This window comes from Pan troglodytes, chromosome 1 (assembly GCF_028858775.2).
Source record: "Pan troglodytes isolate AG18354 chromosome 1, NHGRI_mPanTro3-v2.0_pri, whole genome shotgun sequence".
Classification (NCBI taxonomy): Eukaryota; Metazoa; Chordata; class Mammalia; order Primates; family Hominidae; genus Pan; species Pan troglodytes.
Genome location: NC_072398.2, coordinates 216,071,781 through 216,086,011, shown reverse-complemented (window position 1 = coordinate 216,086,011; position 14,231 = coordinate 216,071,781). Strand labels below are relative to the sequence as shown.

The window sequence follows — 14,231 nt, the reverse complement described above, 5'->3', positions numbered from 1 at the left end:
GATCGGAAAGGTGGAGGGCCTTGCCCAGCTCTGTAAAGCTAAGACATCGCAGGGCAGGGACTGAAACCCAGTCCATCTGCCTCCGAATCCCAGGCTCATCCTCACAATTACACACTCTCCCAACCCTCGCCCCCCTGCAATGTTGGCAAACCCCCCTCCCCCGACCTCCCAGCATAGGATTTACCTTAGCAGGTAGCATCACTCAAAATGCAATTCAGGTGCACTCGGAGTGTCTAGAAAAGTCCCTGTGGGGGCATTGCCTTCTGCCCTGGGAACTTGTAGTCAGGAGTGGACACCTGACAAGTCCCCTCCCCTTGTGTCATTTGTGTCACTCCGTCACTCCTCCTGGGGGCACTTACATCTTCAGATTACCGGACTGGATCTCTAGTGGTGGGACGCCCCAGCACAGTGCCCTTCAGACCGCCCCATGGCCTCGGATCACCTGGTGGGGAGGTATTTTGGGAGTGCAGGTGCAGATGCGGGAATTCTGGAGTCCCACCTGAGATCAGCATTTCCAACAAGCTTCCAGGTGCTGCTGCCGGTCCAGGGATCTCACATCGAGTTCCAAGGTCATGGCACACAGTTGGGCCTTCCTAGCAAAGCCCTAACCACACAAGGTGGGGGATGGTCTGCGGGCTCCACCCAGGTATCCAAACAGCCCTGATGGAGCCCCACCTACCAAACCAGGCTGTGTGCTTCTCGTGGGGCAGGAACCCAGCTGGACGCGCTGCCCATTGCTCATGTCGGCAGGGGCTGAGCACTCTGGAAGTGTGTATTAAATGGGGAGGAGACAAGAAAAGTTAGAAGACGCTGAAAGATAGACTGGGGATGGCCAGTTTCTCTAGGCTGACCACAGATACTGTATTATTCAATCCGCCTGGGAGCCAGGGCTGGTCCTTGCTGGTGGGGATCCAGTGGCAGAACTTACACAGGTCATGAAAGGAGGTAAGAAACACACCAGTGGCCAGGGTGATTGATTTCAGATAGTGACGAGTGTGATCAGGACTTCAAGTAGAGCGCGGGGGATCCTTGAGGATTTTTGAGCTGAGACCTAAATTCTGAGGAGCCAGCCCTGCAAAGATCTGGGGGAAGACCATCCCAGGCAGGCAGGCAGTCCCTGAGCTAGATGCTGGGACGTAATGGTAAAAAATCCTGCCCAACCACTACCGTCTTGGTGGGAAAGACAGACATGAATTAAATACTCTGACAAGTGTCACTGTGGTCTGTCTTTTTTTTTTTTCTTTTTTTCTTTTTTTTTTTTTTTTGAGATGAAGTCTTGCTCTGTCACCCAAGCTGGAGTGCAGTGGCAGGATCATAGCTCACTGCAGCCTCAATCTGTTGGGCTCAAGCAATCCTCCCACCTCAGCCTCCCGAGTAGCTGGGACTACAGTCATGTCACCACATCTGATTAATTTTTTTTTTGTAGAGGTTTCACTATGTTGCCAGGCTGATCTTGAACCCCTGAGCTCAAGCAATCCCCCTCAACATTGGCCTCCCAGAGTGCTGGGGTTACAGGTGTGAGCCCCCACACCCAGCCAACTGTAGTAAGTCTTGACGGCAGAGGTAGCTGGTAGTCAGAGGGCTTTTCATATCTTTTCACATGGGGGATTTAATGTAGAAAAGAGAAGGTGAGGCCTGGGTGGAGGGGAGTTCAGCAGGTGGAGAGGATTCTAGACAGGACGAACAGTGTGCAAATGTCCTGTGGCAGGAGGGGCAGAGCCCCACGGCTACAAAGGACCCCCTGAGGCTGGAGTGCTGGGGGTGAGGGTACCATCTCCTGAGGGTAAAGAAGGGGCACCAGGCAGATCCTCTGCTGGGCCTCTGCCCCCTCCCAGGACCCTCGACCTGGCTCCTGTACATCTGTGTCATCCCAGATGCAATTAGTGCTTCCTAAGTGCTACACCTGGACATGAGGTCCCACCTTCTGCAAACGGTTCGCTCTTTCCCTTTGCTCTGTCTCACGGCTAAATCAGATTTATCAGGCTACAGCCCAATGCAAGGGACCCATGAGGTGGCACTAGGGTAGCCAGGGCACAACTGATTGGCTGCCAACTAAGGTGTCAGGTAGAATCTGCCCAAGATGCCTGTTTTCAGCCATGCTGGTTGCAAGTTGTGCTGCTGATTCCCAGTGGCAGGGAATGAAGCTGGAGAGGAGCTTCATCAAACTGGTGGGAAATGCCCAGCTCCCCTCAATTCACTTGAACCAAGCAGGGCTTCTTTCTGTGGTTGATCTCCGGCACCCCAGGCAGCCCTGGCATTGAGGGGAGTCAAGAAAGGAAGACCCGGCCCCCAAGGAAGGGTAGAGCCTCGTGTGGGATGGAGGTGAGGGGCTGGGTCTCCCTGAGTCTTTCTAAGCCTCACAGTGCACCCCCCAGGAGGAGAGGGCTGAGTCCTCCTCATAATTGGCAGCTAAGATTCTATGCATATGTTTGTTCCAACCACTTACTGTATGCTGAGGCTTTGCACAAGTATCTCTTTTAATCCTAAAACCATCTGGAGGGGTTCATGCTATTACTATTTTCCTGATGAGAGTCGGTGAGTGAAGGAGCTCTCCCAAGTGTTCACTGCTAATAGAGCCAGAATTCGAACTTTGGCTGCATTAACCCTATTCTGCCGGGCCCTGTCCCCTCCAGCTGCCTCTCGGATGAGGACTTACATCCCAGAAGGGCTCCTCAGCAGAGTGCAGACGGATCAGTTCATCTCAGTGTTTGACTAATCGCCCTTGAGGAGTCTTACGCAGTCCCACCCCATCTCCGCAACATCTCTCTGGACCACGAGAGATCTCCGCTGAATTCCAGAGGCTATAATCTGGGTCTCCTCTGAGACATTCCACATTCTCACCTTTGCATTATGGTAATTTGTAGGAGGTCTGTAGGGACTGTGACTGCTCCTGGACCACATTTCCCAGTGTCCAGCACACTCTTCTTGTCTGTTAAGCAAACAAACAGATAAATATATAAAATTCACAGAGCAACAGCTGCCCATGGAAGACGCTACCCTGCTGTGCCGGCCAATATGGCAGCCACAGGCCACACGTACTCAAATTATGAATTAAAATTAAATTAGAATTTAAAACTCCATTCCTCAGTCACACTAGCCATATTTCAGGTGTTCTATAGCTACATGTGGCTAGTGGGTGGCTGCTGTACCAGACAGCACAGATACAGAACATCCTCTTTGTCACAGAAAGTTCCACTGAACTGTGCAGCCTCATAGCATCCAGAGGGGATTGAGTTTATTATACAAGCCCTGCCCTCAAGAAACTTCCAATCTGGCTAACGAGGAAAAAAAAAATAAGGTTGCAGGAAAACATAAATAGAAAAACAAAAGACCGTAGGGCAGGTAGAATTTCTATATGAGCCAGTGATATAGTTCGAATATTTGTCCCTGCCCAAATCTCATGTAGAATTGTAATCCCCATTGTTGGAGGTGAGGTCTGGTGGGAAGTGATTGGATCATGGAGGCCAATTTCTTTTTCTTTTTCTTTCTTTGTTTTTTTTTTTTTTTTTTTGAGACGGAGTCTCGCTCTGTTGCCCAGACTGGAGTGCAGTGTCATGATCTGCAAGCTCCGCACGGAGGCCGATTTCTGATGAGTGGTTTAGCACCATCCTCTTGGTGCTAGCCTTGTGACAGTGAGTGAGTTCTCACAAGATCTGGTTGTTGTAAATGCTGGCATCTTCTTCCTACTTTCTCTCTCTTGCTCCTGCTTTTACCATGTAATGCACAATACATGGTAAAAGCAGGAGCAAGAGAGAGAAAGTAAGAAGAAGGCATCTTCTTTTGCCTACCACCATGATTGGAAGCTTCTTGAGGCCTCCCTAGAAGGGGATGCTGGCACCATGCTTCCTGTATAGCCTGCAGAACCATGAGCCAATTAGACTTCTTTTCTTATAAGTTACCCAGTGTCAGGAATTTCTTTATAGCAATGCAAGAATGGCCTAATACAGCCAGTGACCAGTGACTGAAACCCCACTCAAAGAATGGTTTGCAAATACAGTAAATGGGAATGAAGCGGCATACGTAAAGAACACTCAAGGTCAACAGCTGGCTTTGGACACAGCTGGCGCCAGGGTGTCCGATGATGCTTTCAAGACACTCAGCCTTCTTCACCTCTTGGGTTTGCTGTCGTTTATACCAGTTAATTCTCAAACAGATTGTCCCCATTTGTTGGCAAAATGGTCACAAGACAAACACTGTCTCAGCCAGCAACCCCTGCACAAGAGAGACCCTCTTGCCAGGCGGTTCTAGCAAAGTCTCAGGGTGGAATCCCATTGGCTTGGATAGGATTGCAAACTCACCAAGGGTGGAGGCAGCCCATCCGGGCTTATGGCCTGAGGACACAATGCATGCACGGATTTTCCGCTCTTAAGAGGTGAGAGAGCAGCAGCCCAAGAGCGCCCTGCGGCTCTTAGGATGTGTGAAGCCAGTGGATCCTCTAAAGTGGCCCGGCAGGGGCCTCCTCTTTCCCAACACAGGCTTCCTCTCCCCTGCAGGTGGGGCTGGGCAGGCAGACTCCAGGGGAGAGGAGCCCCCTGATATTCAGACAGGAGAAAAAACTTAAGACCAAGCACCCAGCAGCTCACATAAGTGCCAGAAAGAGAACTGAGAATTCAGGGACATCCAACCTTGAGCTGAGGACTAATAAGCACCAATACCGATTGGACCATCACACTGTCTTTTACGCCAGCATTTCTCAGTGAGCACTACTGACATTCTGGGCCAGTTTTTGTTTTGTTTTGTTTTAATTTTTGTAGAGACAGGATCTCTCTCTGTTGCCCAGGTTGGTCTCGAACTCCTGCGCTCAGGCAATCCTCCCACCTTGGCCTCCCAAAGTGCTGGGATTACAGGCATGAGCCACCGCACCAAGCCCAGATCATTCTTATAGGATGTTTAGCAGTATCCCTGGCCTCTACTCACTAGATGCCAGTAACAACATCTGTCTACCTAGTCAGAACAACTCAAAATCTCTCCAGACATTGCCAAATGTCCCTGGGGGAACAAAATCATCCCTGATTGAGAATCACAGCTGTATGTGTTTTTGCTCATTTAGTCTCCACAACAATCTCGGGTAAGCATTGTTTTCCTCATTGGTCAGATGGGAAACTGAGGCACAGAGTGTTCCATAGATTTCCCAGTGTCCCACCCTAGTGAGTGGCAGCTAGGACCTCAGCCTCAGACTGGCTCTCTGCGGAGTCTGGGCTTGAACCCACTGGGCCATTACAGCCTTGGCCCTAAAGCTGGCTGGTCACACCCAGCTGTTTACAGTAAAATTTCCTGAAGCCAGATGTCCCCAGGGCGGAAAAGACTTCCTCATTATTAAGTACTGCACGGTTGGAAGCTGGATCCACCCCCTCTGCCTGGAAGAATATCGCTCTGTAAATTATAGGCTTAAAGGGTAAAGACAGCCCCATCAGCCCCGTGAGCTCCTGCCTTAAAACAAGGTAATAATTTAGGGACTTAGAAAGGTCTGGTTCGGTGAGTACTTATAATAGCTAATCTTGCACCACACCTGCATCATCACCACCTTTTTTAAATTTTTAAATTTTATTTATTTTTATTTATTTATTTTCTTGAGACAGAGTCTTGTTCTGGCGCCCAGGCTGGAGTGCAGTGGTGCAATCTCGGCTCACTGCAACCTCCGCCTCCCAGGTTCAAGCAATTCTCCAGTCTCAGCCTTCCAAGTACCTGTGACTACAAACACGCGACACCACGCCCGGCTAGTTTTTGTATTTTTTGTAGAGACGGGGTTTCACCATATTGATCAGGCTGGTCTTGAACTCCTGACCTCAGGTGATCTACCCACCTGAGCCTCCCAAAGTGCTGGGATTACAGGCCATCATTTTTTAAAAATAGACAATAGGAAACAACCAGGACATTTTGGAAACTTGCCCACGTCCAAATTGGGCAAGTGATTCGGGCCCGGCCACTAATACAGCACATTAGCGGCGGTGCCTGGCAGCAGCTGGGTGTGCCAGCCTTCCTCCCCTTCTAACCAAGGTTGGAGCTGAAAGACCTGGTGGGGCTGACTGTCTGTCACCCAGGCTCTGCCACATACACCAGGCTGTGTGACGTGGGGCCAACTCCTTACCCTGTCTGAGCCTCGGTGGAGTCGGAGCGGATGTTCTCTGAGGTCTTTTCCCGGCTCTGAAGTGGTAGGTTGGGTGAGGAATGCAGGTGTGGGCCGGGTGGACAAACCAGGTGGGGTCCCTGTTCTTCCATGTCCCACCTCAAATCCTAGATAAGGAAGAAAAAGAATGGACACCCTCCCATCACCATGACGCCACATGGCCGTCGCCAGCCACCACCACTCCACACACTCACAGGGACCCGCCTGCCTGCGCCCCAGGCGCGGCCCGGGACCTCCCAGTGGGGGTCCGCCTCGAGCCTTGTGGTATGGATTTCATGGGAAATTCCTGGGTGGGAACCAATCAGGATGGAGAGGGGAAAGCATCTCTGCTGAGACCTCCCGATTGATTGGTTGGCCTCGGGGAACTGCTCCGCCCCCACTCCGTGAAGTTCTTGGAGGTGGGGGTGCTGCTGATCTTAGTGCCCTTAGGATCCTGCTGCCCCCACCTCACCCCCAACCCCGCCTTCAGGGAAGTCTCAGGATCCCGGCTGGACCAATCCAGCCCTGCAGCCCTGGCCCATGATGAAAGGCCCGGGAGTAGACTCCAAACCTGAGAGGTGAAAATCAGAACCCTTTCCGACAGGGCTCAGAATTGCAGGTGGCGGTGAGCTGCCGCTTTTTTTTTTTTTTTTTTTTTTTTGGATCTTAAGCTGTACGACGAGTCCCAGAGCTGCAGGCTGCCCCATCCCACCCACAAGGAGATGCCTAGAGAACGGGGCCCAGCCAGAGTCGGATGCCTAGATGGGGGAGGGGGGCAAGGACAACTGATCTATTCTCAGATCCAGTCGTCTCCAAGGCCACGTCCACCCCTGCTTTCTGAGGTTTGGTTGTGACGCACTAAGCACCACCACCCTACCATTCCCATTTCTCTGTGTCTTAGTTTGGTAGGGCTGCCATAATCAAGAGCCACAGGCCACGGTGCTTGCACAACAGACATGGACCCTCCTATGGTCCTGGAGGCTGGAAATCCAACCTCAGGGTGCCAGCAGGGTTGGCTTCTTCTGAGGCCCCTCTCCTTGGCTTGCAAACGGCCATATTCTCCTTGTGGTCCATCCACGGTTGCCTCTCTATGTATGTGTGTGTCCAAATCGCCTCTTCTTATAAGGCAGTAGTCATGTTGGATTAGGGCCCACCCATCTGACCTCATTTGAACTTAATTACCTTTTTAAAGATCTGATCTCCAAATACACCCTTAGGTACTCCACATCTGAATTTTGAGGATATGCAATTCAGCGCATAAGAGTCTCACACACTACCCCCATCACCAGCTAAAGACAACTAGAATTGGATTCCACATGCTTGACTGGAGAAGATTCCCAGGTAAATGACCTACTGTCCACTGGCCTTGACACTGAGGTGACTCCCACCCTTTCTCCCAGCAACTACATACCACACACATGCACACACACAACTCTCGCCTGCATTTTAAGGACTCTATCTGCATTACACAGAACAACTTGGAAGCATGAAAGAATCCTAAATGCTTCTGTTTTTTTAATTGACCCAGTCTTGCTGCTAGAGATAAGTAACCAGGTGCCCCCATTTTTCCCGGAAAAAGACAAGGAGTTACTATTATTCTTTATTATTTTCTCTTCTTTTCTCCATTTCTCCCTGTTCTTCACTTCCTACTTAGCTCTTTAGAAATGCAGTTATAGCCTTTTACCTCCTCTTCCCCACACACTCCCTACAGGGCAAGTTCACCTAATCATGTGCTTAGAAGCTCCAAAGCAAAACTCTCACCCACCAGGAGGTTTCCTCGATAGATAACAGTTGATTGATGACCCAAAGTATGCCCATGAAGATGCCAACTCGAGTCCCAGTAAATAAGGCATCAAGGTAGCATGTGAAACTCCCCTGCTCACTTCCACCCCTGTGTAGGCCCCTTTTAAAAACACTCCCCTTCTGCTCCAAAGGCAAGGCGGAACCCTTAAGGCAGGAAGCCTGTACTTCTTTCCCTATGTTAGCTTTGGAATAAAAAGTCACTTTCTTTATACCAGACCTAGCTCTTGTTAATTAGACTCTGCAAGTGGCGAGGAACTGAATCTGCATTTTGGTTACAATGTCGTCCCCTTGAGCCTGTGAGAGTTGCAGAGTCAGAAGCCAGGCTGCTTTTGTGGGCAAGTTATGGCTCTGTGTCTCCTCACTGCCATGCCACCATCTGGACACCCCAGGACCATCGCCCCTCTTTTGGTTTCTTCACAGGGTTTCCACATGGCTCTTTTCTGGCCAGGTTCCTCTCCAGGACAACTCCGGTTCTAGCTCAGGATAGAGATCAACCCAGCGCCAAGAGGATGGAGCCAACACCACCCTGACAGCACAGAGCCCTGGTACACTTGCTGCAAGATGTTCTTCCAGGAGCCTCTCAGAGATAGATGGGCATGCAACTGGCATCCCCAAACAACTGGAGCAAGTCTTATCAAAGTTGCTTCCATCATTTATTCACTCAACAAACACTTGCTGGGTGTGTGTGCCTTATTCCAGCACTATGTGAAATAGATCTACTGACAAAACAGTCTCTGGCCTGAAATAATGCACACATACATATATATCATGTCAGCAGGTGCTGTGAAGAAAAGAAACACAAAGCAAGAGTGAAAGACTCCAGGAGACATGTGTTAGGTGGGCAGGTTCATTTGGTTTTGTGGTCACTTAACCCAACAAACTCCAGCATCGAGGTCACCAGAGGCTTCAGACTGGCTTGCTAAAAACAGCAACTTTGCTGACACCCTCTTGGTGACACAAGAGTGAAGGCCCTGGGGTGGAGTCCTCACTCACAGGAAAGCCAGTCCACGTCACTGACATCAGTCTCCAAACCCAAGCAGAAAGTTCCTCTATGGCTGGGTTCCCCAAGACCACCCTGACTATTCCAACCACATCCATACCAGCTCTACTATTATTGGCATAATAGCTGCCTATTTTAAATCGGGCCAGACCTGACATCACTGCCTGTGTCTGTGTAACCACAGGCCTAAGACGCTGGCTCTTTTTTCTAATACATAGATGTGGGTACGGATATGTGTGCCTCTATGTGCCAAGTATGCACATAAATATACAAATAAATATTCCTGCAAATGCTCACCTGCATGTCCCCCAAATCAGGTCACACTCCATGAGGGACATAAGTGCCACAGTTGGGAACCACTGCTTTATGGCACCCAACAGATTCCTCGTGCAGCATCGGCCTGCAGGCTCCTGTGGCTGTGAGCTCACTGTACCATGAGTCTGCCTGTGCCCTTCTTAGTTCCAGTTGCTCATGGGGACTTCCTATCACTCTGCCTCCTGGTCCCTCTTCCACGTTGACCCTCTGTTATTTGTTTTGTTTTGGGGAGACAGAGTCTTGCTCTGTCACCCAGGCTGGAGTGCAGTGGCACGATCTTGGCTCACTGCAACCTCCGCCTCCTGGGTTCAAGTGATTCTCATGCCTCAGCCCCCTGAGTAGCTGGGATGACAGGCATGAGCCACCACACCCGGCTAATTTTTGTATTTTTAGTAGAGACAGGGTTTCGCCATGTTGGCCAGACTGGGCTCGAACTCCTGACTTCAGGTGATCTGCCCGCCTCGGCCTCCCAAAGTGCTGGGATTACAGGCGTGAGCCACCGTGCCTGGACTGTTATTTTTTTTAAGCAGCATAAATGCCTCCCTCCCAAAACATCTCCTTCCCCCAACCCCATTACAGACCCTCAAGCCTTCTCCATGCCCCTTGTCCTTCCTCCATGGTCTCCCCTTCCATCTCTTCCTTCTCTGGACAATCCTCTCATAAATACATCCCTGAATAAGGACACCGTGCTCCCAAATAGACCCAAGCAGCGGAATCGTAATGAAGGGCCCAATTCCCAAGGGTCAGGCCCTGTGCCCTTTACATGAGATCTAATTGAGTCCTTGCTGTAATCCTGGCAGACAGGTACTCTTATCCCCACTTTACAGAGGCAGGAAAAAGTTAAGACACTGGCCCCGGGTCACATAACTAGTAGTATCAAAAGTAGGGATTTGAACCCAGATGTTTTTAACTGCTATCCTCCCTTAACCTGGACTTTATGCTCCTAGTAATACGATCGAATATTGTATCAGCTTTTAAAATAATCTACATCCCACAGTTGCTTCATTTATCTTGTGGGCAGCTGAATGGGTGGTATTCAAGTCAAGCTGCTCACGAGAGTCACTGGAGTACTCTTGTTAAAAGTTCCGATTTCTAGGTCCTACTCCAAAGCCAATAATTTAGGGTTTTGAGATAGGGCCTAGGGAATCTACACGCTAAAGCTAAAATGCTTATTTCCAGGCCTCGGGATTTCTGATTCACTAGGTGTGGGGTGAGTCTGGAGCCTATGTAGTTTTTAAACTTCCTTTGGTGATTCTGTGGCATGACCAGGGTCCTGGGACCAACCGCCCTGGTATACATGGCTCCACTATAGGCAGCGCCTGGGCCATTATAGCTCGCAGTCCCAGAACTCGCCACTAGATGGCAGAACAATACGCCCCTCACCAGCCTAGCCCAGCTCAGCCTAAGAAGGACCAAAGCAGCCTAGGCCGCTCAGAGATCCAGGCCCAGTAGACAAAGTTTCAGGTGGGCAGGGCCCCCCACCATCCCTGCCAGCTGTCTGCAATCCCAAAGGGTGGCTTTTGGTGGGGAAATGGCTTTTGTTTTCTTTCCTCCACAGGATGCCAGAAACATCAGTGGGGTCGGCAAAATTTGAAAGCTGGCCTCAGGACAAATAAAACCTGTTAAGCCACCCAGATTCCCTTCCAGCCAGGAGGCCCAGATCCTGAGCCCAGCACGCTGTGAGGATGATAGACCACCCAGCAGGAGATGAGCTGAGGAATGGCGTGATGCCAGGCATGAGGTCTTCCTCTGTGCATGCAGCTCCAACGTGAAACGGCAGCTTTTTCCGTTCCTCTGAGGGGTGGCAGGCAGGTGGCCTCCTGGAGTAAAACCACAGGACCACAGGACCACGTGGGCAGCCCCAGGGAGTCAGACACACACGTGGGAACCTCGAAGCAAGACCCTGAACATCACTTTGTCCAGCCGCCTGCCTCCTCTTCATGTTCCTACACGATTAATGAGCCTCCCTCCTGGCCCCTGGGCATATGGGGAGCGCCTCCTCCTCTGGGTGCCAGGACCCCCCCTGCCAGGGACAATCAGGCAGCCAGGTGTGGCCTGTGAGAAAGGGGAGGCCCTTGGGTCACATGAAAACTGATTCAAGGAAGGACTCCATGGTCACCAGAATGATGGGTCCCCAGAGGCCCACACTCTGGTTCCTAGAACCCGTGACTGTGATACTTTACATGGCAAAGGGAGCTAAGGTTGCAGGTGAGATGAGTGCTGCTCATCAGTTGACCTAAAAATAGGAAGAATATCTAGATTAGATTATCCAGGGGGCCCTACGTAGCCACAGGGATCCTTAACGCTGGGTGAAGGAGGAGAAAGAAGTGGGTCAGAGGTAAGTGTGGCTACTGAAAAGGTCAGAACGATGCAACATGAGAAAGACTCAACTTCCATTCCTGGCTGTGGAGATGGAGGAAGGCGCCATAGACCAAGGAGTGCCGGCAGTCTCTCAGTGCTGGAAAGGACAAGGGAACGGATTCTCCCTAGAGCCTCCTGAAAGGGACACAGCCCTGCTGACACCTTGATTTTAGCCCAGTGAGTCCCATGACATATTTCTGGCCACAGAACCGTGCAAGAATAAGCCACCAAGTTTGTGGCAATCTCCTACAGCAGCCACAGGAAACTCACACACTGGGCAAGGTGGCTCATCAAGGTAGGTAACATTTGATCCTCAGGGACGAGGCCGGGTGAGATAGAGCAACGTGTGGGACTCACACTGCTGGTGTTAAAAGATAAATGGTGGCACGTTAAAAAGTTAAAGAGTTTATTTGCGCAAACAGCAATTCATGAACTGGGCAGCACCAAATCGAAGGTGGTTCAGGGCTCCTCCAGAGGAGTTTGAAGGAAGGGCTTTGATAGAGTAAATGAGGAAAATCAGATAAATTAAATAAGGAATGTGGAAAATAAAGAAATTATTTGATTGGTTAAGGTTTGGGCAGTTGCCTTATTTAGATGATCCTGGTGGAAAGTTCCTGATTATGTAATTAATGCTTAGCTGGTCTTTTATGATTGGCTAAGGTTAAGCTTCACCTTGTTTATATAGAATCCCAGGACATGGGAGCCACCTCAGCCTAATGGCCTCCCATTTTATTTTAACACTAGGTAAGAGAAACAGCTCACATTGGGCCAGACATGGCAATTCATGCTTGTAATCTCAGCACTTTGGGAGGCCAAGGCAGGAGGATCACTTGAGGCTAGGAATTCAAGATCCAATAATAAAATTTTTTAAAAGTTGGCATCAAACTTGGTTCTTTATAATGCCCATGATCTCAAGGTGTTGTGCCCCCGACAGACCAGGCAGCTTCTAAATGGCTCCCAATGACCCCACCTTTTGTGAAGTCCCCTCTCCTTGATCATGTCTTGCTTCTAAGAATAGAATCCAGTAACAATGATGGGCTGTCACTCCTGAGATTAGGTTATGAAAGACTGTGACCTCCATCTTGCTTGTGTATGTGTGGGCGTGCTCGCTCTCTGTCTCTCTCACTGTGTGTGTGTGTGTGTGTGTGTGTGTGTGTGTGTGTGTGCGCGTGTGTGTGTGTCTCTCTCTCTCCTTATTTGCTTGCATTGATAGGCCAGCTGCCAAGTTGTAAGCCATCCCATAAAGAGACCCATTTGACCAGGAACTAAAGTGGTCTCTGGCCAACAGCCTGCAAGGAGCTGAGTTCTACCAACAACCACGTGGGTAAGCCTGGAAGCAGGTCCCTCCCCAGTTGACCCTCGGGATAATGCAGCCTGCCTGGCATCTTGACTGCAGCCTGTGCCAGACCTTGAACCAGGAGCACCAGCTTTCATCCTGACTCACAGAACCTATGAAATAATACATACTGTTTTTCACAGAACCACTACGTTTTGGCATAATTTGTAACATGGGAATAGATAACTAATATGCCAAGGGAACAACAATTTACAGAAACATTGCCCTTCCTCCCTCAGAGTGTGCAGTTGGCTCTTAAGAGTGTGTTGAAAACCAGAGTAGGGGCCACCCCCATGCAACTGATTCCAGACAACTAGTAAGTTAATGAGATGAATAATAGTGACAACATTGATAATAGTAATAGTTAACCTTGTGTAGTGCTTACTAGGTGACAGGCATTATTCTAAGTTCTTTAAATATAATGAAATGTATTCGGTCCTCACAGCAATGCTACAAGGCAGGTGTTGCTATTTTCACTCTTTTACAGATGCAGAAACTGAGGCACAGAAGGGTTAAGTTGTATATAATAAAGCAAATCGTTTTGGTTTGGTTTTTCTAGAAATAAGGTCTTACTATGTTGCCCAGGCTAGATTTGAACTCCTGGGCTCAAGCAATCCTGCCGCCTCAGCCTCCCGAGTAGCTAGGACTATAGGCGTGTGCCACTGTGCCCCGCAAATGTGAGAGTTTTGTTGGGTAGAATGCAAAGGTGGCATGAATTTGTTCAAGATAAAATGCAATATCTCAAAGCAAGTCTGTGCCTGCCAGGGTGCAGCCCCAGCTAAGCACATCCCTGCTCTCAACTGCATCTCCCAAGGGCACCTCTCCCCTCTCTTGTCCCTGCTTTAGTCTGGGCAGTGACCAGACTGAGAAGCAGCAGCTGGTTGGCTGCTGGGGCCTCTGGCCTGACTGAGCAGGTGTCTGCACGAAGCCGTTGCCCAGGATGGTGACCCCTGGCCCTCACAGCACAGCGCCCAGACACAGACACTCCAGGCCAACATTTGGGTTAAGAGGGAGATGTGAACATTTTTCCAACAACACAAGTTCTATTAACTCTGGAATCAGTTTTTACATTTTCCCATCTAAAATCTTAGATGAGTTACATAAGTGAAAACTTATTCATGTTGTGATAGTACTTTTTTTTTTTTTTTCAAGACAGAGTCTTGCTCTGTCACCCAGGCTGGAGAGCAGTGACGAGATCTCAGCTCACTGCAACCTCTGCCTCCCAGGTTCAAGCGATTCTCCTGCCTCAGCCTCCCGAGTAGCTGGGATTACAGGCACACGCCACCACATCCAGCTAATTTTTGTATTTT

General features: G+C 49.8%; 1 protein-coding gene across 2 annotated transcripts in view; it reads right to left on the bottom strand.

The window, feature by feature from the left end:
* Nucleotides 1-14,231, bottom strand: part of LOC101058068 (uncharacterized) — a 39,061-nt gene that overhangs the window by 6,306 nt on the left and 18,524 nt on the right. Inside the window, exons 2-4 of one of the 2 annotated variants that reach the window (XR_010148090.1) lie at nt 6,089-6,234; nt 2,842-2,929; nt 185-762 (exon numbers count right to left, since the gene is read on the bottom strand). Coding sequence is in view for 1 of the 2 variants with exons in the window: in XM_009448781.5 (XP_009447056.1) it covers nt 2,842-2,929; nt 6,089-6,234 (234 nt within the window). In the remaining variant the exon portion in view is untranslated. The remainder of the gene's footprint in view (nt 1-184; nt 763-2,841; nt 2,930-6,088; nt 6,235-14,231) is intronic. The other variant, XM_009448781.5, reaches the window with a different exon arrangement.